Consider the following 26865-nt stretch of genomic DNA (forward strand, 5'->3'; position numbering starts at 1 on the left):
TAGAAACATGAAATAAAATACATTTTGAAGGTAAGAATCATAGGTTTGATTAAAACATGCTCCCTTAGCACTAACATAACTCAAAAAATTCTCAAAATCATATGGGGAAGAAAAAATATTTAATTAAAATGCACGTGTATGTCTGATTGATTGACGTGATTTTCAGCGAACCACAGTACATTTGGGTGGTCACGTGGTCTTTAAAAACTCAAGACCCACCTTGTGTGTATTTGAACCTATGACAGTGCGTTACATACTGCACGTGTCATTAAAAGTATGACGAATACAAAATGCTGCGCTACGCAGCAGCCGGCAGGAGGTTCAGAGTTGCGCAACACAGTAACCGGCGCTAGATATAATGTTTCGGCGCGCAGCATCCGGCACAAATGGGTTAATCAAAATTACTTCCCCCCCCCTCCATCTTGCAACAACATCTCTTTTCTGGGTTTGTGTTTTTCGGGTGCAAGGGTGGAAAAATAGGATGGTAATATCGAAGTCACTTTCAGATGAAGCAGATTTCTCTTCGGTCAACGTTGCAAATTTGCATCACCAACTTGAACGTGTGAAATGTTCTCCGCCCTCACATCCTTATTACAAAGATTCCTATTAAAATTTCCTATTGGATTTTACCCATGTTATTTTGCAGAGCAGAGGTAAATGTGCCTGTATCTTAACAAGGTAGCTGCCTCTCTAAGAAGTATACGGTAAGGCAGCTCACAAGGTTTTAGATCGAACATCATGAGTTTAGTCTTTCTATAACTGTACCATCTTTCTTTTCTTTTTTTTGGTTGTTTATTTTGGGGTTTCACTGTTGACCACGTCATCTTCATTTTACAGGAGCAAGTAGATGCTGCAGTAAAACAGCTCTTAGCTGTCAAAGCTGAGTTCAAACAGCTCACTGGTCAAGACTACAAACCAGGCATGGCTCCTTCTACATCATCTCCTCCACAGCCCGCCCCTTCACCTGACTCCTCCCCTGCTGCCATCTACAGCCATGTGACTGAACAGGGGGAGTTGGTTAGAAAGCTGAAAGCTGAGAAAGCATCAAAAGTGAGACTATAATTACATTTTGCCTTAGATTATGGTGTAATTAATATTTCCTTCAGGATTTAGTTTTTGCACTGGGGCCCCCCTAAACAGTACTTTTTTCCTAACATATTTTTTGTTTTATAGTACTCAATATCTGTTGCAGATATGCATCTTTACCAAGCCTCTAAAATAGCATTACAAATATAATGTATATATATATAGCAAATAATTGCTTTATATTATATATGATTATATATAAATAATAATTTAATTTATATAAAGTTGTATAATATAAATTATACGTTTCATTTTGCATGTTTATAATAAAAATATAATAGATTTATATTTATTAATAGATTATTTTTATTTTTTTGCTATGGCGATTTCACGAAAACATTGCGTTTCATTTGTAATTTACTTGTTGGTAAAGCGCCATGATTTTTCCCCCTCCTCAGGAACAGGTTGATGCCGCAGTGAAGCAGCTTTTGGCTCTGAAGGCAGAATATAAGCAGGTGACAGGGCAGGACTACAAACCTGGAGTTCCCCCCGCTGGTGCTTCTCCATCAACTCCAGCTCACCCTGCCGCCACCACCCTTGCGGCGTCTGGCTCCTCTGACAGCTCTCCTAAGTCTATTCATGATCGAGTCACTCAACAAGGAGAACTTGTGAGGAAACTGAAAACAGACAAGGCACCCAAGGTTTTTGACTTATCTCAGCTTTGGTCATAGAATCATTTAAAATTTTGATATTTTAAAAACTAAGTAGTATTCAACAATTGTTCATATTTTTACAGGATCAGGTAGATGCGGCTGTGAAGCAGTTGCTGAGTCTTAAAGCGGAGTACAAGCAGCAAACTGGACAGGAATACAAACCAGGCGTGCCTCCTTCCTCTGGTCCCGCCCCTGCACAGTCTAGCACCACCCCACCTCAATCCAGCTCCTCCCCTCAGGCTCAAGCACTGTTTGCAGACATAGGCCAGCAGGGTGAGCAAGTGAGACGGCTTAAAGCAGAGAAAGCTCCTAAGGTTTGTTTAAATTTCTTTGTAATAAACATTACATTTTTGAAGTGATTTTTATTTTAGCTCTCCTGTTATTCTAATTCATTTTTTAGGATCAAGTTGATAAAGCAGTGAAGACACTGCTTGAGCTGAAGGGTCAGTATAAAGCCCTCACTGGAGAGGAGTACAAGCCTGTGACTACCCCAGGAGGCTCAGGGAACACAGGGGGGGAAGACAAGAACCGCAAGGAGCGGGAGAACAAATCTGAGAAGCAGGGAGGAGGAGGAGGACGTAAGCAGCAGAAGGGAGGAGAGAAACCTCAACAAGGTCAAGACTCTGGAGCAGGTGGAGCAGGAGAAGGCCAAGGGCCAAAAAAACAGACACGGTGAGAGGCAAAAACGCAAAGTAATCCATACAGTGTCGCGAACAGTGCCGTACAGTGTGTAAACACAGGTTATAGCCTATATATTTACTCCAGAAACTAACTATACAAACATGGAAAACAGTGATAGATGAGCCTCTAAACCTTTCCTCTGAGGAGAAAATGAGGGGACCAAGAGAAACATGATTATGTATTTCTGCTCCGCTACCAACCCTGGACATAAACAACACGGCATACGCTAATAACTTTTCATATACGGTCTACTTTCAATGTATAACATTTATATCTAATAATATATTAGACTTGACTGTTAGACAGATCGTAAACTAATAAACACAGAGAATGCGAGCAGTGTGGACAGCAGTACTCTGGCGTTCTCAGCGCCATCAAAATAAAGGTCCGCCACGTCGTCAAAATAAGTCACTTCAGAGTTCCTACTGGTGGTATGCGAATGCAACAGGAAAATGTTCCTATGGGAACCGTTAGTTCTCGGGGAGCCATCCTGGTGGTTAGTTCCTAGAACTATCCGGTGCGAAAGCCCCTATGGATAAATACTTAAATGGAGGCTTGAGAAAGTTCTGCAGTTGTTTTAGTACTGCCACAACTGGTTTTGTCCTCCAAGACTAAACCCAGAATACAGTCTCTTTTGTCTGAATGACTTTTTCAGACTCTAAGCTGTGTTCATGGACACTTCACTAAAGGCTTTTCAATTATGTAATAAGGGAATTTTGCATTTGCCTGCAGGATCTATTGATTCACTCACTTATTTTGTGTTTCTTAAATGTAGGCTGGGACTGGAGGCAAAGAAAGAGGAAAACTTGGCTGATTGGTACTCACAGGTACACACTGTACTCACATATTTTAGTAAACCATATAATAACTATCTTTACAAAGTTCTTTTTATTATTCAGCTGTTTAAAAATGTTTGTATTTGCTGTTTTCAGGTGATCACTAAGGCAGAGATGATCGAGTACTACGATGTCAGCGGCTGTTACGTGTTGAGGCCCTGGTCTTACGCTATCTGGGATGCCATCAAAGATTTCTTTGACCGGGAGATCAAGAAGCTGGGTGTGGAGAACTGCTACTTCCCCATGTTTGTCTCTCAAGCTGCCCTTGAGAAAGAGAAAACCCACATTGCAGATTTCGCTCCAGAGGTGAGAAGCTGGAAAGAATGTAAGATTAGAAGTTTAGGGTCAGTTAATACTTCTTCTTTTTTTTCAGCAAGGATGCATTAAATAGTTTGAGTCACAGTAAAGACATTTATAATGATAATCTGTCACTTTTCCCATAAAAAATATTAAGATCCACAACTGTTTTCAACTTTCAAGTGACACGTGAAGGCCAACTATGGTAACCCATACTCGGAATTTGTCCTCTGCATTTAACCCATCCAAGTTAGTGCACACAAATTAGGAGTAGTGAACTCACACACACACACTGCAAACTGTGGACACACACCCGGAGCAGTGGGCATACATTTTTGCTGTGGCGCCCGGGGAGTGATTGGGCTCAGTCATTTCCTGCCGGTATTGAGAATTTAATTCACAACATTCGAGTTACCAGTCTGACTCTCTAAACATTAGGCCACGACTACCCCTAAAAATGAAAATAATACGAAATTTTACTTGAGAATTAAGTCAGCATATTAGAATGATTTCTGAGGGATCATGTGACTGAAGACTTGAGTAATGGCTGCTTGAAATGTAGCTTTGCCATAACAGAAATAAATGACATTTTAAAATATATTAAAATGGCAAAAAGTTATTTTTAAAAAAAAATCTTTAAAATTGTGTTTTTAATCAAATAAGTGCATATTTTTTTAAATTATAATAATGGATGTTTGGAACAAGATCATGTTATTGTGGATTGTATTTGGGGCTTTTCAGTGTGTGTATAATAAATATGTATAAATAGCCACTCAAAGATTTGTGCTTTTTATCTGCAAATGTCTTTAGGTTGCTTGGGTGACAAGATCAGGAAAGACAGAGTTGGCGGAGCCCATCGCTGTACGTCCCACTAGTGAGACAGGTGAGCAACTGCAGCTGTGTCTTAAATGGACTGGTTTCTTATCTTTGTATTATCTTTTTTAATACATTTGCATTCTTCTTACATTGATGCAGTGATGTATCCTGCCTATGCCAAGTGGGTCCAGTCACACAGAGATCTGCCAATCAAACTCAACCAGTGGTGCAATGTCGTGGTAACTTTCAGCCTCAGTCGTACACTTTTACAAACACGTCTCAACTTAAGGCCTGTGTATTTATTCAGTTTCTTGCTGTTTTCAGCGTTGGGAGTTTAAACACCCGCAGCCCTTCCTGAGGACCAGAGAGTTTCTATGGCAGGAGGGACACACAGCGTTTGCCACCAAAGAGGAAGCTGTAGAGGAGGTTGGTTCAATGTTATCAGTCACACCTCACTAACAACTTAATATTTACATGCTGATCCTGAAATAATTGTAGCATGTTTCTGACCCACTCTTTTAACCATCATGTGTGCAGGTGTTGCAGATTCTGGACCTGTACACACGGGTGTACGAGGAGCTGATGGCCATCCCTGTGGTCAAGGGCAGGAAAACAGAGAAGGAGAAGTTTGCAGGAGGAGATTACACCACCACTGTGGAGGCTTACATCTCAGCAAGCGGCAGAGCAATTCAGGTAAGCGTATATCGAAATTATTTTACTCCGAAAGTGAAGAACTATAAAGAACTTTGCTGTGAGCATATGAGGGCCTTTATTTTACACTCATTGTTTAGTAGGGCTGAGAATTGCCATAGACTTTCCGATTCAGTATTATGACTATAATTAGCTGCCATTACAAAATGTACTGCAATATGTTTATTTAAAAATTGTATGCATTTAGCATTTTATGCATTTTGGCTCTTGATGTCTGTTAGCCTTCACCAGAGCGAGGACGCACTGAAGCTGTTTTTTTTTTTTATAGTTCAAAGTTACTATCAGATTTAATGTTATTACCTTGACAAACTATACATCATTAAAAAGATATAAGTCTCGCGTTTCAGTATTTGACCACTATTGTATTCTGAGAAACTTATAGGGACAGTTATGTCTTAATTTGTGTCAGGATTTATGTAATGAAAAAATTAGTCGATACCTTTAATATGAATTATGAGCTTCAGCCGCGTCCATTCAGAAAAAAACTCCCCTGCTGTTGTCATGACAGCGCGTGACAAAACAACGTCCCTCAGGGCTTTTGGCTCAAAAATGTGCAGATTTGGAGAAATATTGATAGATTCTCATAGGTTTACATCAGATTTCTATAGACGGGAATAATATTTATTGAACTTATATCAAAATGCGTCGATGTAATCATAAAGAGCGCTGGATACTCTGATGTACTGTGTTTTCAATCCATACAGCAGCATGAGGGCGTCAGATACACAGTATGCTATTCCATATATGGATGCACAGTGCACACACGAAGAAGAACCATAACCTGTGACCTTCCAGGAAGCCACTAACATAAACAAAGCTTTCAGAGATCGCTGTAACATGCAGATAAAGATGTTTTGAAGACAATAAACACGATTGCAATGATATTTGATTTACCTGTGTTCTTCGAGCCATGTCAGGTATTTTTATAATAATAGATTATATTTATAATGTAATGCTAATCGATATATACTTTGTCATCGTGCAGAATACTAAAAACTAATATATTTTCTGTCTGATTTTCTTTTCTGAAGCCAAATAAGCTCATAGAAGATTATTTAAAACACTCGACTTTCGCTATAAAGTAAGTTTGGAGCACAAACATGGTTTTAATCTCATAAATTGTCATGTATTGATGGTGTGCTAAGCTAACATGCTAGCTAGCTCTCTAGGTGCACCTGTCATCTAGCTGTTATTTTTTATGATTTTTTCTAAATCGGAATGCTTACTGAAATATTTCTTTATTTAAGAAAGGCATTTGATACAGTTTCAAATGTGAAGTGAGAACTATGAAAGAAATTAGGGGGTGAAACAGCGTGAATAGCCAGTCGTTAGCCATTATAATGGAGACAAAGGAAAAGCATATTTATGGCCATAAGTAGGGGTGCACCGATCCGACTTTTTCAGTCCCGATACCGATACCGATGCCTGGGCTTTGTGTATCTGTCGATACCCGATACCGATCCGATACTATTGTTGAATTAATAATAAACTGTATACCTTCCTTGAAAAGACTAAAGGCACCAGAATTTACCAACTAAACATAACTAAGACAAAATAACAGATGTATGTAATGTGTTGAATTCTTATTTATTTATAAAACAATTGTGCATTCAAATCGAAAATAGAATGTAATCAAGCTTCTTTAAATAAATGTAAATAAATAAAATATAGCAGTGGAAACACAAAACAGTGTATTGGTCAAACATACAATAGTAATCTGACCGTTACCAAACATTGTAAACATGTAAAAAAAATATTTGAATTCTTATAAATTTGTTATATAACAATTGTGCATTCAAATCTAAAATATAATGTAATCAAACTCTTAAATTAAAATAAATAAAATCTAGCCACAAGAAACAAAACATTCATTGGTTGAACATACAATAGTAATCAAACAGTAACCAAACATTGTAAACATGTAAAAAATATAAAGTGCAAAGTCCTGCAAACAGGAATTTTAAATGCAACATAGCAGCTGAACCTGAGAATAAACAAAAAAAAAGTTGGTCGAACAACAACTCGATCACACATACAAATAATAATAACCAAACATTGTAAACATGTAGTGCAGTGTCACACCACCATCACAAACATGACCTGTGAATGCTCACTTAATCAGCAATGGCAAATTCTTTCTCATGAAGACAAGCATTTCTGCTCTCTCTGCTGTAAGTCTATTTCTCTTTTCATCCACAATGTTGGAAACGGTGCTGAACACTCTCTCGCTTTCTACACTAGTGCAGGGGGCACAGAGGTATTTTGTGGCAGTGGCAGCAAGACAAGGTAATCTGGATTTGTTGACTCCCCAGTACTGGTATGGGTTGTCTGAGGCAGCGACAGTTTTCTCTGCAAGATATCCATGCAGTTGGACTGCAGGGCTCGAGCTGCTTGCTGCACCGGGATCTTCACACTCCTCCACAATTTGGTCAAACTCCTGCATAAAGCTGCTCGGTGCTGCTGCTGCTGCTGCTTCCACCCGAGGGAACTTTTCCTGTGGTTCTGCGGCCTGTGATGCTCTAGCTGTGCTGCTCCTCAGGTCTTCCTCTAGTTCCCCTGTCAGTGCATCTTTTGCACGCTTTGCAAATTGTGCACTTGTAAAGTATCTGAAACAGAAATAAAACATAGGCTAAATATGAAACACTTGATGACACTAAAAAACCTGAGGCTGATTTAAGTAATATATATATTAATTTGTATAAATGATTTAAAGAATGTAAGCCTATATAATTTATATTCTAAATGTTTAAATTTACAGCATCGCATCTCATCAAATACAGTAGAAGTGTTATTGTGGAGAGTAAAAAATAATATTATATATAATTTTATTTTTATATAAAATTATTATTATAATAATAATATATATAATAATATAGACCTAATGTAATTAGGCTACACAATCTTACCTGTCTTTATATCTCGGGTCCAGCAGGGTGGCAAGTGCATATAGGGGTTCATCTTCCACAGTGCCGAAGCGTTTGTTGACAGCTTGAAGCAGGGTTTTTTTCATTGTTTTGATGCCAGTATCTGCATCGCCTTCTTTAGCAAGGATGCGTTTGAGGACGGTGACAGCTGGAATGACGTCAGCGGTGGAGGCAGTCGATGAGCTTACTTTCCTTGTTAGCTCTTCAAATGGTGCTAGAACAATGCTCGTTTTTTCTAGCAAAGCCCACTGGTTGGAGGTCAGTGTACTGGGCAGGTCATGGTCAGCAATATAAGCACAGAGGACTCGCTTCTGTTCCAGCAGACTCTGTATCATCAAGTATGTTGAATTCCACCTTGTTTTGACATCTTGTTGCAGGCGTTTAGGTTGCATTTGCATCTGGAGCTGGATATCTTGCAGCCTTGAATACGCAAGTGGAGAATGTTTAAAATGCCCCACAATTTGTCTACCGATTGCAATGGCATCGCTCACACTCCGTTGTGACAGTAGTCCCTCATTGACTACAAGCTGCAATGAGTGAGCAAAGCAGCCTAAGCTCCGCACCCCCATGTTGTCCATGGCCTTTTTCATGTTGCTTGCATTGTCCCGGAGTATGACATGCACTTTATTCAAAGGAATGTGCCACTGGTCAAGTATATCTTTAATTGCAGCCGAAATGGTATCGCTGGTGTGTGAACCATGAAAGTTTTTAGCTTGAAGCATTGCACCGTGTGGTGTACAGCTCGTGTCCAACCAGTGGACTGTTAAACTTAATAGCGACATTGGACACACAGCAGAGCTCCATATATCTGTAGTAAAGCTCATAGCTTTTATATCTTGAATCTCTTTCGAGACGTGTTCGCAAACTTTTTTGTACAGTTGTGGCAGTGCGGTCTCGGAAAAATACTTGCGTGATGGAAGAGAGTACCTCGGCTCTAAGTGTTCCAGTAGGCGACGGAAGCCCTCATCTTCAACAACTGACATTGGCTGAGCATCTAAAACAATGAATTCAACAACTTTCTGTGTAATTGCCGATGCTTTCAAGCTTTCCATCGGAAACTTTTCGCGTCGTTGAAATGCATCCTGCAAAGTTAGTTGCTGGGCTGTATTGTCCGCTCCTTTTGTTTTGCTGAGCTGCAGGAATTCAGCGTGCTCCTTAACATGGTGTTTCTGGATGTGCTTGATTAAATTGGTAGTATTGTACTTTGCAGTTATACCACCTCCCCTCGAAACATTTACTTTGCAGACATTGCAAACAGCCGACGAACTAGTTGGCGTGGCAAGCGTGAAATATCTCCACACAGCCGACTCTCTGGCTCGCTCCATGTTGCTTCTAGCATGCGACACACGTGAAGCAGACAAATGACGTAGGTTCTGCTGCGACAAAAAAAAAAAAAAAAAAAAAAAAAAAAAAAAACTGGATCGGCCCTTGGATCTGTTCATTTTTCCGATCCCCGATCCAGCTATTTTGTCAGTATCGCGGCCGATATCCGATCCTAATATCGGATCGGTGCACCCCTAGCCATAAGCAGGCTGGAGATGTGTGAATGTGAGCAGGAGAGAGTGACACTGAATGGGGCTCGTTTGCACCACAAAACAATAGAGACAATAGACTGAATAGATGCTAATAGATGACGACAAACACAAGTTTGCATTTTAGAGTCAATTCAAAATAAAGTAATTTGAGATGATCTTGAAAAATATTTAACTAAATACAGAGTTTTAGACTTATCACCTTCAAATTTTAAATATAACATGGTCAGACATGTGTCTTTAGCTGGAGTGCAATTCTAGAGTGCTACAGTGCCAACTTCAATTAAATTTTCATGAAGATGTTTCATAAAAATAAATTTCTAATAACTTACACAACTTTGAAGCTATTCATAATTTTTTTTTTCATTATGACAATAATTAATTCTACATTTCCAATAAAGTGCCAGGTGTCAGCTTTCAAATGAGACCATACTTGTGCTTTTAGTACAAAGCGTTCATGAACTGTATCTGTTTTAGTTTGGGTATGCAATTTTTGGGGATTTTTCAAAAGTAGCGCTTCAGGCTAACAGGTTAATTCTGTTTAATTACTTGAATTTTTTAATTATAAACAAAATGTTATCATAAAAGTACTGTTTAAAATAGTAATATAAATGTATACATTTGTGCATGATAAAGTTTTTTTTTTAATATATATATATATAAAAAAAAATACAAGGAGTAAATAACAAAGCAACATTGGATTATTTACATATAAATATACATTTTCAAAACGCTCGTATAATGCGCAAAAGGTCAATACATGCTAAAGCATACATGTCTAAAAACACATACGTGAGACGCTGCAAACCACACAAGACTCACAGACAATTAGTGCATGTTTACTTAAAAAAAAACAAGGAAAAGCCCACTGGATCACAGTGGCAGTCGGCCATACCTCTGCTGCAGAAAGTTACTTTTTTCTTATTGTATCAGCCAATATATCATCATCTCATAGCATTTAAAAATAGATTTTTCATTGTGACAATTTAAAAATCATTTGTCTCAAGAATGGCTTTTTTACTCTATTGTTTAGCAGTAGTTCTTGCTAAGACAAGAATCACTATTACGATTGGTTATATTTTGGGTTAGGGATGTGAAACATCTCGGAACACCTTAACAATGCCCTGGAGAAGACCCTCAGCACCCTAACATTCAGAAAAATGTACCTGCAGGGTGTGTAAAAGAAGTATTGTAGCAGTATCTATGTACTGCAGTAAGATCTAAAACTCCTTAATGCTCTCTCTCAGGGTGCCACATCCCATCACCTGGGCCAGAACTTCTCCAGGATGTTTGACATTGTTTTTGAGGACCCTAAGAGACCAGGCGAGAAGCAGCTGGCCTACCAGAACTCATGGGGAATCACCACTCGGACCATCGGTGTCCTGACGATGGTTCATGGAGACAACATGGGCCTGGTGCTGCCACCCAGAGTAGCATGTCTACAGGTGTGCTGGAGATCCATCATTTCTTGTTTATAATGGATCATAGCATTGTATACAGACTTACACTCTGATTTGCAGGTTGTCATCATTCCTTGTGGCATCACAGCCACTCTGCCAGAAGCAGAGAAAGACCTTCTGTTGGCCCAGTGCTCCAAGTATCTTACCAGACTACAGGAGGCCAATATCAGAGTCAAGGCCGACCTGCGGGATAACTACTCACCTGGCTGGAAGTTCAATCATTGGGAGCTGAAGGTATGTAGGTTCATCTCAGCATAATCACGTCAATTAGGTCTGCTTGATTATGGCAAAAATCATAATAGCGATTATTTTGGTCAGTATTGTAGAGTGGGTGATAGGACCAAAATCTTATATAATCTTAGTTTTTTGTTTTGTTTGATATTGAAGGATAAAAATGTTTAAGAATCTATTTCAGATATGCTTTCCTACATGACATCACGGTAAAGAATATTGTATTTAGCTTTTAAGGTTAAGCTGCTCAGCAAAGTTGCAATTCCTGTTCTCTCCATTGTAAGTTAAATGAGTCGTATCACTGAGATTCTCACCTTTCAGCCTAGCTGTATGGGAGACTTTCACCTTTTGTCTTTAATGGTTCTGAGATGGGCCTTGTAACCGGAGTTCCTGGCCAGCATCAGCATGTGAATAGTTATGCTGATTTCTAGCTCAGACGTTGAAGAATTAGACTGATTAGATTGGCAATACAATAGAGTGAATATGCTGATTTTGCTTGGTTCCTCTAGATAACCTACCAAACCGGTTTTTGCTAGATAAGAATTAACTCCTCCTTGCTCTCGTATGATTTGTTTAAATTTGTCTCCACCCAAAGAAGTCTCCTCCCCCTTGGAATGTATAAATTACAATGTATACTGTTTACAGTTAGACTGATTTTGGAACCCGCAGCCGTGTTCAATAAATAACAACTTCTGAACGCGATCCCAACTGTCTTCACTGGTCCTTGCTTCGATGAAAGAAAAACTTTACAACAATATATATCAAGTATATTTTGTTGTAAATAAGGTTGCTATATCAAACTTTTGGATAACAGTGAAATTTCACAATTAGTTTTGATACCTTAAAAATTAATGCTAGGCTAAAGTTAACAATCAGTAGTACAAAAAAAAAATGAAATAAACAATGCTTTAGGTATTTCATGTAAATCCATCTAACAGTATTCAACTAATAGCTTACTATAGAGAAACTGAATAAAGCAATCAAATGGAAATAACACACTGCATAGTCTTCACTGTATTAAGTATACACAGATTTTAGCAACTTTATTAAAGCAACTAAAGTTATAAATAAGATGGTTTTTTTTTTTTTTTTTTTTGTAACATTGGCACAGACAGCAGCAGGTATATTAGGCCCAATTCACGGATCCTGTATACTGACAGGCATCTGAGTTTTTTTCTCTCAACCGTTTATATGCTCATTTAAGACGTAACTGACTGTGTTTGTGAATACTCACTAAGAGAGGCATCTTGACACATTTTTGTGTATTTGGCTATTTTATACTTCGCTTGTCTGTGTTCCGCTCTATCTTTCACAGCTTAAAACGCTTGTAATATCTTTCTTTAATATCAAACGTCCTGAGTAGACTGTATTTTACTACAGTCACATTACTTGATTTGACTCATTTGGATGCTACATTTGGTATCAGTACCAGTGGTACCAAAAACCAGGGATATTGCCACCGCTTTAAAGGAAGGGAACAGAATGCAGCTCGTAATTGATCTTGATTATGATGTTTTCATAATTTAAATCTAAACTAAACTTCGATTAATCGCACAGTCATTTAATCGCACAGCCATACCACCAATGCACAAAAGCTTTGTTTGACGTCCTGTTTTCTGAATGCAGGGTGTGCCCATAAGGTTTGAGGTTGGGCCGAAGGACTTAAAACAGCGCCAGTTTGTAGCAGTAAGGAGAGACACGGGACAGAAAGTCATCGTGCCAGAGGCTGATGCCGTGAAGAGAATCCCAAACCTTCTAGAAGAGATCCAGAACAATCTCTTTAAACGGTACAAACAAACTCCTGCTTTCTAGTTCTTCACCTAGTATCACTACATTTGAGATCTGCCATTTCCATCAGAGGCAGAATGATTTACTATTTTCAACTTGTCACAGGGCCTCTGATGACTTGAACAAACACATGGTTGTGGCCGATACGATGGAACAATTCCAGAAAGATCTGGAGCAGGGAAGGGTAAGTAAATGTGTGGATCCAGAGCTCTTTGGATACTATTTGTTTTAAATTAAAACCAGAAAGGTGCCTAATTTATGTCATTTCTTACAGATTGTACAGATTCCCTTCTGTGGAGGCATTGAGTGTGAGGACTGGATTAAGAAGATAACAGCCAAGTAAGAGACTTATCTTTTCTTTTGGGTTGTTTTTCCTAGATAACCAGTATTTAGTTATTTAGTATTTTTTCTTTAAACATTTCAATGGCAAAATCTCCCAAATATGATGATCGTCTGCAATGGAATTATTTTCCTAAAATATAAAGACAGCTATATATTTTAATGTATGTTTTAATGTATTTTAAGACACAAACATATTATGTGTGATATGGAGACACAGCAGGTCCCTAAAAAGTGTTAAATTAAGCAATTAAATTAAATTGCATAAATTAGTCAAGTTTTTTTTCTTTTAGACTTCATAAATGTCAGTCAGTTGCATAAAAACATACATTGGTCTAATTTGATACCAAAAAGTAAGATTCATTGCCCTTTAACTAACTGCTAGTTGGTCACAGTAGTACTAGTTTATGCAACCGGCCAGATCAAATTTAAGGCCATAAAAAGTCTTAAATATCTTAAAACAGTGTAAGTCTTAATTATAATTTCAGGTGAAACTAATTCAAATATTGGAAGTTGGTAGCATTCAAAATTGACAGCTTTTTTTATACACCGTTATTGTTTATTTCTTAATATCAAATTCTGTAATAGTGTTAACAATTTATACATTAAATGTTAATACCTTAACCAAAGATACACACACACACACACACGCTTTTCTTTTTTTCATGGACCCCAGGAAGCTCTATTTAAAAACCTCTGGCTTTGAACACTAGACTATATTTATATAAATTCAAAGAAAAAAGATAAGATAGAAGTGGGTACTCTTAACACGTACACTTTTTCCTGTGTCTTCAGGGATCAAGACCTGGAGCCTGGTGCACCTTCAATGGGAGCCAAGAGTCTGTGTATCCCCTTCAACCCATTGAAGACCCTGCAGGCCGGCCAGATGTGCGTCAGCGGCAAAGAGCCTGCTCAGTACTACACGTTGTTCGGTCGCAGTTACTGAAAACCGTCTGTCATCCCAAAATAGTGATTCCCCTTATCAAATGCACTAGTAGGATAACTGTAAGACATCTGTCCTCATCTCTAACCACTCTAAATACTGCTTTTTACTATATTTTGGAGGAACCCTCTATTTTTCTGGTCACAGATTTACTAGCTGACAGGTAGAGTTTTAGGCTGAGATTTAATGTTCTATGCGACCATATTAAACCTTTGCACATCTTTGTCCTAAATAAATTTCTGACAATTGTAAACAAAACATCTGTAATAAAGGGATTCTTAATTTCTATCGTTTTTGTGTTCTTTTTGACTTGTCTGGTTTGTTTACGTGGGGATCAGAAATGAAGGTGTTTTATTAAATGATTATGTCACACTCCATAAACCAAGGGATTTCACTCTTGATATACAGTTCATAAACATTTACTACACTACAGTAGTGGCCAAAAGTGATGTCAGGAGGGGATAGTTTTTAAGTCCCTACAAGTTCAATTAAACATCAAAATATAAGGAAAATATTTTTTATTTTTAAATATGAGGGAAGAACAAAACACTAAACTTGGTTTGGTTTACAGCTACAAGTTTTATTTTTCTATGACGACAAATGCATAGAAAAACAAAAAGCCTACAGGAGAAAGCATACATTGACTACAACTACATTGACTTGGTTCTCTCTTTTTTCTTGTGCATGTGTTCATAATTTCTTTGTATGACAGCCTGGGCAAAAATAACATCTGCCCAATTGCTTATCACCAATAAAACAGTTGACTCCAAGCACAACTATGTAATATGATTACAAAATCTTTAATTTCAATAAAGAGACAAGTTGCAATTGTGTGTGTGTGTGTATATACAATTTGTTAAGATATATACACACACACACACACACATACATGTACATGCATATTTACAAACATGTTTTAAAATGAGTCTTCAACTGTCTGAAGAAAACACTTTTTACAAGCAAACCTTTAATTGTGAAAATGATACTGAAATCACATTTATTTGACAAAAATATAGTTTTAGGGACTGTTCGTTATTTATTTAAGGGGCCACCGGAGGAGTTTTGAGATCAATAGTCAAAAAAGACTTGACCCTCCCTTCGCCAGCAATAAATTTTTCTATGACCCTCCAAAATGATTGTGAAAAAAGGCATGACCCTCCCCGATCATTTATTGATTATTACTTTTGTAATGGTTTGCGCTTGGCAAAGATGATGTTCAGATGTCTCTATGCCTAGACCTACACCAAACGTTCATTAACGTTTGATTTGTAACTGTAACTGCATGATTTGATTTGTTAAACATGAGGATTATCCGTCTGGCATCGCCGCTCACTCTAACATTAACCTAGATATTTGTTCGCTGTTCTTAGGCGCATTACCAAGTGTGTGTGCGGAGTGTGTATAGCGCGCACTGCATGACATGGAGGCGCCGATGCGATCAACAGTGGAAACAACTTAAAATACTCTATTTATGGCCATACAGAAAAGAATAATGCATCAGTCGCAATACTTTTATTTGTGTAAACTCACAATAACAAGAAAACGTTTTGCTTTCGTAAAATAAAATAAAACAATCAGGGTCTTTCATGGTCTCCGTGAACTGTAGCGCGTCAAAAAAAAAAAAAAAGCAGAAACATATCGTAGGCTATATAGCATAGCCTACTAGCATACCTCAAATATATGAAAAAAATATCTATATAAAGCTTGATATGTCCACTTTTAAAAACGAAAAAAATCAAATCGAAAGCAAATATCATCTGATGTAATCCGTATGAAAGATGCATTTCTCTTAAAGGCGCACTTTACAGCGGAGATGTATGGAGCATGTTTGCAGCGGACACTGATTTAGAAAAAAAGAGTTTATTAATAAACAATTAAAATGCATCGTTATTTTTAAATACATATTTATTATAATTAGCCTGTTTTTGCGGCAAGATTATACATGCGCTTGAGCGCAGGATGGGCTATATCCCATGCAGTATTTAAGCAGAAATTAACGTGCAACTACTCAAATATTTAGTATATGGCAACAATACATTTACTATATTTGACATTATTTAATTAGTAAGTATCCAAAAGTATTTTGGAAACTATGATAGGCCTATATTTTTTCATGATTTTTTGATGAATAAAAAATTCAAAAGAAAAGCATTTATTTAAAAAGGAAATATATCACACATGTTTTAATGTCACCTTTGATAACTTTAATGCATCCTTACTGACAAAAAATTCTGACTAGCCAAGTAAACCAACACATTTTTGAACGGCAGTGTACATTCAGTAGGTTATTATTTATTGCAATATAAACACTGTCAGATCAACAAGGTATCTCTTCATTTACCAGTCGAAGACGGAGCAACTTTCTGCTCTTATGTTTACTCCGTGCACTGTCAAGGTCTTCATCGTATTTATCGGTCTTTGCAGCAATTATTTTACCGCAAATACTGCATCGCGCGCTGTTGGCATCGAGTCTGGAGAAATGTACCCACACTTTTGATCGACTTTTCCACATCTTTAAGGTAGCCTATTATGTGTGTGTCCTCGCGTCTCATATTAATATGTAGGCTAGGCCTACGCGGAGAGTTTGTGTGTGTGTGCTCGCGTCTCATATGAATATGTGCGCGGAGAGTTTGTGTGTGTGTCCTCGCGTCTCATAGCCTACAAGTATGCGCGTCGAGTTTGTGCGTGCGCGCGCGTCTCATATGAGTATGTGCGCGGTATCGAAATCTGGAACCGAACAACATGCCGTTTTTCGATACTCGATAGTATCGAGGCAATTCGGTCGATACCTAAAAACTATCGAAACGCATTTGAGACGGATTTGAATCCGATCGCTCAAACCACTTCAGGGGAGGTCTGGGCCACATTCCAGAATCCAGACAAAACTGAACAAGTGTAAATGCATCTGGTTGTTGAAACAACATATGTAAATTGTACTCCTCCCAAAAAATGCAATAAAATAAAAATAAACCTGTGAGAGCGTGTTATAGGCTATATGTCATGTTATAGCCAGACATTACGACGCTACTGCAACACGCATCACTGCAGATGAGCCAACGTGCAAACTATTTGAAGAATTGAAGATAGGATTTAAATCCGTTTTGCAAAAACGCATTTATGCGACCACACCAGGTGTAAATGGAATCGTTTTGATAAATCAGATAGATATCCGATCTGAGAAAACGCATGAAGTGGCCAGGTGTAAACAGCCCTAATGTAGCACGCGTTATTTGTGTTTGTTTTCAGACATGATAGCCTACAGTTGTTTTATACTTGTCCTTATGCGATATCACAATTTTTGATCGTGGATGATTTAATATCTCCACGATCTGCTTTTGAAGAAATGTGGTAGTATCGCTATCACACACACTACAGCGCACATTCTATCAGCTGCAGTTCTGGCGCCTCAGTCCCAAACTCGACGTAGGCTACATCGACGTAGGACACACTCACAGGACACTGTGATTCGCAATCACAAAAGTTTATTATTTGCTCGTGGTAAACATTTCATTGGCGTTCTGTTCTGACATGATGCACTTTTTCTGAGCGCGCGCGCACTGTCAAACAGCGCCAAACTGGATTTGATCTTTCGCGTCTGATTTTTGTTGGGTCAGACCCATCTGCTAGCTATGGGGGGACCGAGACTGAGAGAGCTACATGGAAAAATATGCACAAAACAAGCCACTTTGAAAGTTTGTTGTTTTCATGAATACAAAAGTTGGGTGACCCTCCCCCTAGACTAAAAAAAGTTGGATGACCCTCCCCTCAACAAAGAATAAAAAGGCATGACCCTCCCCTATTTTCCTCCGGTGGCCCATTCCATAAATACCGAACGGTCCCTTAGTGATTACAATAGGCTTGTTTGAGATGAGCAAAATCTGCGCAGAACCGATCACCGGTGATCAGCGCGAGATGCATGCCGGTTAGAAATGTGTTCGACTGCGGTCCGCCTTGCTCTGATGTCATGCCGACGTATGTAAAAAAACTCTCGCGAGCGCAAGGCACACCTGTCGGATTCTGGAGTTGCGCGCAGTTGCTCTCCACCGACTGCGCGGATCAAAAGCATGATGGGAAACGACCTGCTGACGACACAGCTTAATGCTCATTGGTTTAAACAACCGTGATGTATTGTTCTCTTTTAAAATTTTGATTTTAAAACTCTGATATCATGTTTTATGTGTATAAATTATGTGTAAATATTCCCGAACTCTCTGACAGTGCGATCTCTATATGGATTATGTGATTATGCAATTTTTTTTTTAATTTTTTTTAGGCTATTTATTATAAAAACACGTCTGTATTAAAGAAAAAAATGATTGATAAACACGTATTTGGAATGGAATTAAATAACCAGTGCTTTGGGTGTCTTGTTCATTATATTTATTTTCATATAAAAGCAACAGAACTTAAATTACATCCAGTTTATTAGCAACAATGTGCACGAGCGTGAATCCCGTGAATCCCACGATATCCATTTTTGATCTCACAGCTGTCAGATCCACTGTGAGAAGAGAAAACTGTCCCGCTTGCCTGCGCTTTTTTCACTCCTCCCCTCACTGCAGCCGCCTACTCTCGCATACAATTCAGGCGAGGCAAGGCGCATCTCAAACAAGCCTAATATAAACGGGCAAGCCTAATAGTAAGTTACTGTGAATCTCGCGAGACTTTTGCAGTATGACCATTCTAGTCACGAGCACGTGTGCTGGGCGTGTTGTCAAACATACAGGTGCGCACTTCACTCTCTCCGCCTGTTCGCGTGACGTCAGATTTGTGGAAGAAAATTGCGGAAATGCTACGTGGATAAACTATTATAGGCAATCAGCGTTTTATTACACCTATTGCTGTTTGTTTATGAGGGTAAGTGTGATTGTCGTTTATTGGCATCAGTTTAACCACAAGACGTTTGTTTACTAGGCTATTTAGATAGGCTAATGTATCACACAAAAGGTTTATTTACTGTCTGTTTACTGCTGGTCTGTTAATCTGATCTCTACAATGTTGAAAAGGCTAAGCAACGTATGTTTAATAAAAATACGATAAAGCGATAACTGATTAATTAAAAAAATAAAAATAAACATATGTGTCAAAAAGCAACTTCTGTAATGATTTATAGTGGTTCTCAGCCTTCACAGAGCCATCCTGTAATATTCTCTATATAACATTATAGCGCTTAACAGATGAGATTAATATTTAAATGTAAAAAACTTACTGAATTTTTACATAACATAATTATTGCTGTAAAAGCTATGTAAAACTGGAAAGTTAGAAAATACATAATAGTTTAAATCTTTAAGGTGTTTACAACACATGGAATAGAAATACAAACTACATCTAATCCAATTCAATTCAATTCAATACAATACACTTTATTGTCCCCGATGGGGAAATTTGTCTTGGACTCTGGTGCCCACATACACATACACTGACCAAAAACATAATTCATAAACCATACACAAGCACAATTTTTTTTAAAATAAATAAAAAGTATTGCTTATTTAAAAGTATAATCGGCGTAGGTACAAGGATTTCTTAAAACAATTGTATCTACACATAGGCAGCATATCGTCTGCCAGAAGGCAGCAACTCATAAACACTACTCATAAATAGCAACTCATAAATCGCTCATCTAAATAGTTGTATATGTTGTTTTACTTTTTGCGCATTTCTTTTATTCTGTTCAACTGTTTTTATTAAAAATGTTCAATTGTGTTTAATGAATGTTATATAACCAACAAGATACAAGTACCTATGAAAGCTTGTTTTCCGCCACAGAATAAAAAAAACAAAATAAAAGCAAAAGAATTGTGAGATAAAAGTCAGAATTGCGAGACATAAACTAGCAATTGTGAGAGAAAAAAAATGTATTTGCATTTTTCTCCACGATGGAACCAAGCTTTTTATAAATACCTCATATGCTATTGTCCTGTAGGGATTAATAAAGTGTAAATAAAATATAATGTTTATGTAAAATGTCATATTTTCACTCCACAGACATTTGTTTCTCCCTGTCTTCAGATTCCTCGGTCTTCTTCCTGGAAATCAAGGCAAAGCAACTGAGGAAATGTCTTTGGAAGGAAGCATGTGTCATCTAACCTGCCTCTGAAATACAATGGGAACTCCCTGCCTCCTGCGGGACACCAGAGAACAAACTGCACACTGCCAAAAGTGGAGCTACAAAGACGACAACAACAGAAATTAGGACAATATAGAGGCAACCCCTGCTGATCCTGCCACAGCTTGATAGAACAACTAGATGTAGACAGAACTGTAATAGTGTCACGGGTGTTATTGGATTACATTGTTGTGTGTAATGGGGGAATGGATGTTGGACCTCTATGGTGAAGATGGCTGTGAAGAAGGGTTTGACGAATGGTCCACTTTCAGTTCTGCGGACTGGACAGAACCCCAGCAAGATGACAAAGGGTTTTCAGACTTGGGCGGATTACAGGACAAAAGCAGGAAAGAGGAATTATCAACCGTACCTGTGACAGAAACTGGAACTTCCGAGTGTCCTGAAAACGTACGTTCTGCAGTTTTGCATAATACTAAAATCATTTAGAAGGGACATACTTTCAAACCGTCATGTCTGTGCTTGTGATATTTAACGCTGTTGTTTTACAGGCTGAGAATGGTGACAAGATAAATCCCTGGTTCATTTTTAAAGACTGCTTTCAAGCTGAGGAGGCAGAGAAAAATCTTATCATGATGGAAATCCCTACACTGTCCCAGCTCCAACAGAGCACATTAGACATGCCCTCTCAGTCTGCAGCAATATCAAGGTACACGTCTATTGCTTTTGCTACTGTTCAGTATGAGATCATGAAACCCAGTTGTGGTGAGATGCTTTGCAATTAGCCAAAGTCATTACAGCAGCCATTTTTTTGTAGCTTTTTTACATGGATCTATTCATTTATTCACAAAATTAATTATAAATGCACATCATACAAACAATAACTTGAATATTACTCTTCTATGACTTGCCATAATCTTTAGATTAGGTTCCAATTCTCACTATTAAAGGAGAACTCCGGTCAATTTTAACATTGAGCTCATTTTTTTGTAAATTTGGAGTGCTGTCAATACAGAGAACAACGACAAAAATCGGTGTTGACTTCAATGGGGCAAGTTTTAAACCTACTTTTAGCCTCTTAACATCTTTGATGTGTCATTACAAGTGCCCAGCCATGTGAGTGATTCCTTCAGAGTGAACCCGAGTGAATCTGACTGCAGTAGATGTGAAAGATATGAATAAAAATGATGTTATATCAGCCAGCGCACATACCTGTATTTAGTTCCTGTTTTCGGTCGAGGTCCAAAGTAGTCGATTGTCGAGTTCACGCGCATAGGTTTAGTTACTTAGATCACGCGCGTGAACTCAACAATCGACTACTGTGGACTTCGACCGAAAACAGGAACTAAATACAGGTCTGTGCGCTGGCTGAAATAACATAATTTTATATCTTTCACATCTACAGCAGTCAGATTCACTCGTGTTCACTCTGAAGGAATCACTCAACATGGCTGGGCACTTGTATGACACATTAAGGATGTTAAGAGGCTAAAAGCAGGTTTAAAACTTGCCCCATTGAAGTCAACAGGGTGCAAATTTTAAAAAGAGGATAACACAGTGTAGGCAACACCGATTTTTGTCGTTGTTCTCTGTATTGACAGCACTCCAAATTTACAAAAAAATGAGCTCAATGTTAAAATTGACCGGAGTTCTCCTTTAACTACGACTTTTGCCTCAATAAAGTCTTAATTACTGCTTATTAATAGTTAGTAAGGTAGTTGTTTAGTTTAGGAATTGGGTTGGATTAAGGGATGTAGAATATGGTCATGCAGAATAAGGCATTAATACGTGCTTTATACTGTAAGTACTAATAAACAGCCAATATCCTAGTAATATGCATGCTAATAAGCAAGTAGTTAATCGTGAGAATTGGACCTTAAACGAAAGTGTTACCTATTTTATTATTATGAATATGTTTTATAAAAGAAATACAGTGAAGCAGTTTTGTTAAGGCGTCATAAATATTTGAAAACTTTTATCTCACAAATAAGATAAAAAAATAGAAACATAAAAAACATAAAGCTGGAAATGATTTCATATAGACTAGAGATTCAGATTGTAAAACTTTATGAATCTTTACAAAGTCCTGATATTTGTAAAAAACGGAAGAAAAAAAACATTTTATCTTAAATGTTTGGAAAATAATGATATTATTATTATTCATACAGATGTGTATACTCATTAAGCATGTATTCAAGCTGTATGGAAAATAAATTATATTTTAACTTGTTAGTTGAAAAACATTTGGCAACATTTCTCACTTTAATTTAATTGAACCTGAATTACTAAAATAACTAAAACAAACTAAACTACAGGTAAGATTAATAAATAACTACTATAGATTAAAAAAAAGGACTTGCTCCCCATTATTTATCTGAACTTCTGAACTATTATTCATCATTTGCCCTGATTGCAATGCGCTCAATCTATTTTTGCACAGTCAAATGTTGTGAGTTATTACTCTGCGCTCAAGCCTGTTTTAAATGATGGAATGTCATTGTCAAAAGTCTCTCTCTCTCTCTCTTTCCCATCAAGCCAAGCTGCACACTTCTGGTGTCATCTACAGTCTGGGTCAAAAATTCTGAGACTGTCAGGTCCCAAACCTAAACTATACTCCCATGAAGGACTGCTCCGATCACTGCAGCTCAGACGGCCCGACGCCAGCGCGGACACACAGGTGTGTAGAGAGGGACACGGCTCTGTATTCAGATCGGGCACATTACTCGACCTGCATCCTTTGAGCTACACACATGATTGATGATACCTCATGTGGCTTGTTGAGGGGAGAGGTTGTGCGGTTGCATATTCAGACTTTTGTGGTGCTAATAAAATAAAGCAACTTTATTTTTTTCTTTTCAGACCACAACTCTGTCTGATCTTGAACTAGAAAACCCAGAAGACCCTCCTGGAGCTCTCATTCAAACCAAGGTTGGTGATTTCAGTACAATACATATTCAGATTTGAGTTTTTCAAAGAAAGTGTTTGTTTGTTTCATTTCTAATATATTTTTTAGATAACTGGTATCAAAATAGGTAATATTTACATTTACCTAAGAAGACCTGGCAAACTATTAAACTAGTTTGCAAGGTCTTCTTAGGTAAATGTAAAACCTACTTAAAGAGATTGTTTCACATTATTAACCCTTGTATGGTGTTCGGGTCTTGGACCCGTTTTCAGTTTTTATCAAAAGAAAAATTATACGATTCATTATTTTTTCAAACTCAGACTCATTGGCCTTGGCTCATTTTCTGTGAAGAATATATATCAGAACACATTTTCAATGACCACACACTGTACACCCCACATAAACCCCGTGGTTTATGAGGACACAAATGTGTATGGGTATGACGACATGGTTTATGACGACATCTGTGTCCTCATAAACCAAACGGCTTAAAAAACATACTAAATGGTGTTTTTTGAAGAAAAAAAATGGCAAAAGTTTTCTGTGATTGCTAGGTTTAGGGGTAGGGTTAGTGTAGGGGGATAGATTATACAGTTTGTACATTATAAAAACCATTACGCCTATGGAGAGTGACCGTACACCGTGCGTGTGTGTGTGTGCGTGCGTGTGTGTGTTTGTGCATGTGTGTGAGAGAGAGATTGTGTGTAAAGTGTGAGAGCGTGTGAGTGCAAGAGTGAGTTTTGTGTTTCTACCCCTGCCGTTCCCGCACAAGGTTGCAATTCTTAAATGTGATCTAACAAAGGTAAAGCGAAAATATTAACCATATATGCTGGTAATGGGATGAAGTAAACATCGGTTGAGTATTTTAACATAAAATTGTTTGATTGTGTTGAATTAAAAACCCAAAAAATGCAGCAGGTCCACCAGACCCACGAACACTCGCTGAATAACAAAAATATGAACACCACACAAGGGTTAAGCAAGTCACAGTTCTCATGCAATACGGGGAGGAAGTAAGATCTTTCTGAAGACGAAAAGCATGAAATGTCTTGCAAAAGGCATAAAAACAACTAATATTTGGCAAAAACTGAATAGAGATTGTCAGATTAAGAGATTGAAACAGAATAAGACGGCAGTCTAACAAAATTATGGACTGGTAAAATTAAAGATATTTCAATATGTACAGTAGGTTATAAACTAAGAATGATTTTTACACTCCTTAAAGGAATAGTTCAATCAAAAATGAAAATTGTCATGAATACAAAATATATACAAATATATACAAAATTTGGACATTCAATAGAAGTCAGAGTTAACCAAAATATTTTGGTTAACAACATTCTTCAGAAAATATTTTCTATTCCACAAAAGAAAAGAAAATCATGCAGGTTTGGAATGACATGAGTATGGTGAGTATGGTAATTGATAACAACATTTTTAATGATTGGTTTCCTCCAAATTTGGGGTGTTAGGTGGTCTATGATTTCTTTTTTTTTCTTTTTTTAAAGTGGTGCACCATCTGAAAACATTTGAAAATCAAATCACTGATTTAGAGGAAATTAATTAATTTCCAGACCTTTGTAAAAATGCATTGACCTTTAAACTTTTTTTTTTTTTTTTTAGCTGATGGCACCATCAAACGGTCAAAATTCTCCAGGATTCTTCTATCAGATCTCACGCCAGTGGCTCAGCCAGTACAGCATGAACCTGCGGCCCAACCAGCAATAACACACACACACACACACCAGATCTCACGCCAGTGGCTCAGCCAGTACAGCATGAACCTGCGGCCCAACCAGCAATAACACACACACACACACACCAGATCTCACGCCAGTGGCTCAGCCAGTACAGCATGAACCTGCCTGTGTAAACTGTCTCTTTAAACAGAGTACAAACCTTTGCCTTTTTTCCTTAATGTATACACAAACAAGCACAGGTAAGGTCTTCCACGCACTTTCACAGACATATCCCGGAAAAGCCTGCTTGACAAAAGCACAGGGACGTTCTACTATGCACACTAGCTCAGGAAGAATTTCCTAACTTACTTGACATACACACTTACTACTAACGTAAATAAGAGTCTGTTAACATAAGCACAGATCAGAACTAACAAGTGCCTAAGAACAAAATCAATGTAAACCTCAAGTATAGGAAGCTAACAGCCATATCATTATTTATATATTCAATTGTCTGTTGCTGCCTGAGCTCATTGCTTACTGTTCTTAAATCTGTTATTTTTATTGTGAACTGATATCTTAAATGTTTGAATGTATTTGGTATATTTATATTGGAAATATTTCAACAAGAATAAATGAATATACAGCTCTAATAGTTTGTCCTGCACTTTAGATCAGTTTGCCTTTTATCATTATTATTATTATTATTATTTTTAAAGGACTGAAAAAATTAACTCAAACGTTTAATAAAAAAGAGAAGTTTAAACTCTTCCGGAATAATATTTTTTTCTTGGTGGGTGTCAACGAGTCTTAAAAATAGATTTTTACATTTTCTGGAAGTCCTAGTGTCTTCTGGGGTAAATGCAATTAGATTTTTTTAATTATATCAACACAATTTATCACCAAATTAGTCTAGTTTAATGTTTATCAGTTTGAGCAGTTTGCCTGATTTAGTGGACGGATACATTAGCTTTATGTGGCACTTCTGGGTTTCGTGAAGTTGAGTGTCAGACTTCCTGTCATTGAGCTTGTGTTCAAACTGATAAAAGAACTTCTCTACATTTGGTTTAAACTTAGCAAGTAGGAAAAAAAGCCACTGCAAATAGTTAACACATTTGATCTGAGCATCCGTTCTCACGCTCAAAGTCCTCACTGCAAAACAAAGTTTAAAGCATCTAGAACTATTCAGGGAGAACTGATTGCTTATTCAGTCTTACCATGTTATCATTTCTTGTACAGGTCTCTTTATGTAGATGTGTATGTTTTATTTTTGAAAACGTTTTGCTTTGATTTGAATATAGAACATGATTATGTGAACATCAGATGTGGCAGACCCACATTATAAAATGCTTTGAATAAAAGCATCTTCCAAACACACACACACTTCACTTTCGGTAGTTCCAGAGAGCAATTAATCACCAAACTGATACATTTGACCACCTTTCATTTATTTTTATTTATAAAAAATAAGCCTTTTATCAGCCAGATGCGTTTGATCGTGTAACTACGTGTCTGTATGCAGGCACACAGTCAAGAAGATTCTCACCTGCAAGCGGACAAAATCCTCTTTTTGCAAATCAGCACCTTGCTCTAACCATTTCCTCTACAAGTGCCTGTGGCTTCTTCCATTATTTCACAACAATTGCATAATGTTCTTCTGAATAATACACACTTTGACTTTGGTATTTGGGTCAGTGACCATCTTTTCAAAATCTAGTTTTCAAGGTTTTAGAAAGGTCTCCTTGTTCATGACAGGTTTATATTGTTTTGAAAACTTTTATAGTTTCAAATGAATGACTATGTCATGTGGTGTAACCAAGTAATAAATAAGGTTAAATTATTTAATAAAAAAATAAAAAAATGTCAGAAATGTCATGCATTATTAACTTATATTATAAGAGACATTGACAGTCA

The 26865-nt window shown here is 37.5% G+C and overlaps 3 protein-coding genes across 4 annotated transcripts in view; 2 read left to right on the forward strand and 1 right to left on the reverse strand.

Annotated features, from left to right (window-relative positions):
- The window catches only part of eprs1 (glutamyl-prolyl-tRNA synthetase 1), a 34731-nt gene extending 20148 nt beyond the window's left edge, over positions 1-14583 (forward strand). The window contains exons 19-34 of the mRNA XM_079632960.1: positions 838-1050; positions 1485-1727; positions 1823-2053; positions 2140-2411; positions 3196-3247; positions 3353-3562; positions 4364-4436; positions 4529-4608; positions 4694-4795; positions 4907-5062; positions 10784-10981; positions 11057-11230; positions 12854-13014; positions 13121-13199; positions 13290-13354; positions 14150-14583. Coding sequence (XP_079489086.1) covers positions 838-1050; positions 1485-1727; positions 1823-2053; positions 2140-2411; positions 3196-3247; positions 3353-3562; positions 4364-4436; positions 4529-4608; positions 4694-4795; positions 4907-5062; positions 10784-10981; positions 11057-11230; positions 12854-13014; positions 13121-13199; positions 13290-13354; positions 14150-14300 — 2460 coding nt within the window. The 3' untranslated portion in view covers positions 14301-14583. The remainder of the gene's footprint in view (positions 1-837; positions 1051-1484; positions 1728-1822; positions 2054-2139; positions 2412-3195; positions 3248-3352; positions 3563-4363; positions 4437-4528; positions 4609-4693; positions 4796-4906; positions 5063-10783; positions 10982-11056; positions 11231-12853; positions 13015-13120; positions 13200-13289; positions 13355-14149) is intronic.
- Positions 7191-9381, reverse strand: LOC307009490 (zinc finger BED domain-containing protein 4-like; the record flags this gene model as incomplete). The annotated part of the gene is made up of 2 exons (XM_079633282.1): positions 7987-9381; positions 7191-7686 (listed from the first exon to the last, which is right to left on the reverse strand). Exons 1-2 carry the CDS (start codon positions 9327-9329, stop codon positions 7191-7193), a joined length of 1839 nt encoding a protein of 612 aa, XP_079489408.1. The 5' UTR covers positions 9330-9381.
- A 4418-nt stretch (positions 14584-19001) lies between the features above and the next one.
- Positions 19002-25602, forward strand: LOC307009053 (uncharacterized protein). 2 transcript variants are annotated; one of them, XM_079632451.1, is made up of 6 exons: positions 19002-19154; positions 20289-20817; positions 20919-21076; positions 22903-23044; positions 23227-23295; positions 24896-25602. In XM_079632451.1, the coding sequence occupies exons 2-6, from the start codon at positions 20608-20610 to the stop codon at positions 24998-25000; spliced, it is 684 nt and encodes a 227-aa protein (XP_079488577.1). In that variant the 5' UTR covers positions 19002-19154; positions 20289-20607; the 3' UTR covers positions 25001-25602. The 2 variants fall into 2 exon arrangements, with proteins under 2 accessions (XP_079488577.1, XP_079488578.1); XM_079632452.1 differs by having other exon boundaries at positions 19017-19154; positions 20313-20817.
- Positions 25603-26865: the final 1263 nt, after the last annotated feature.

This window comes from Phoxinus phoxinus (genome assembly GCF_949152265.1).
Source record: "Phoxinus phoxinus genome assembly, chromosome: 13".
Taxonomy (NCBI): domain Eukaryota; kingdom Metazoa; phylum Chordata; class Actinopteri; order Cypriniformes; family Leuciscidae; genus Phoxinus; species Phoxinus phoxinus.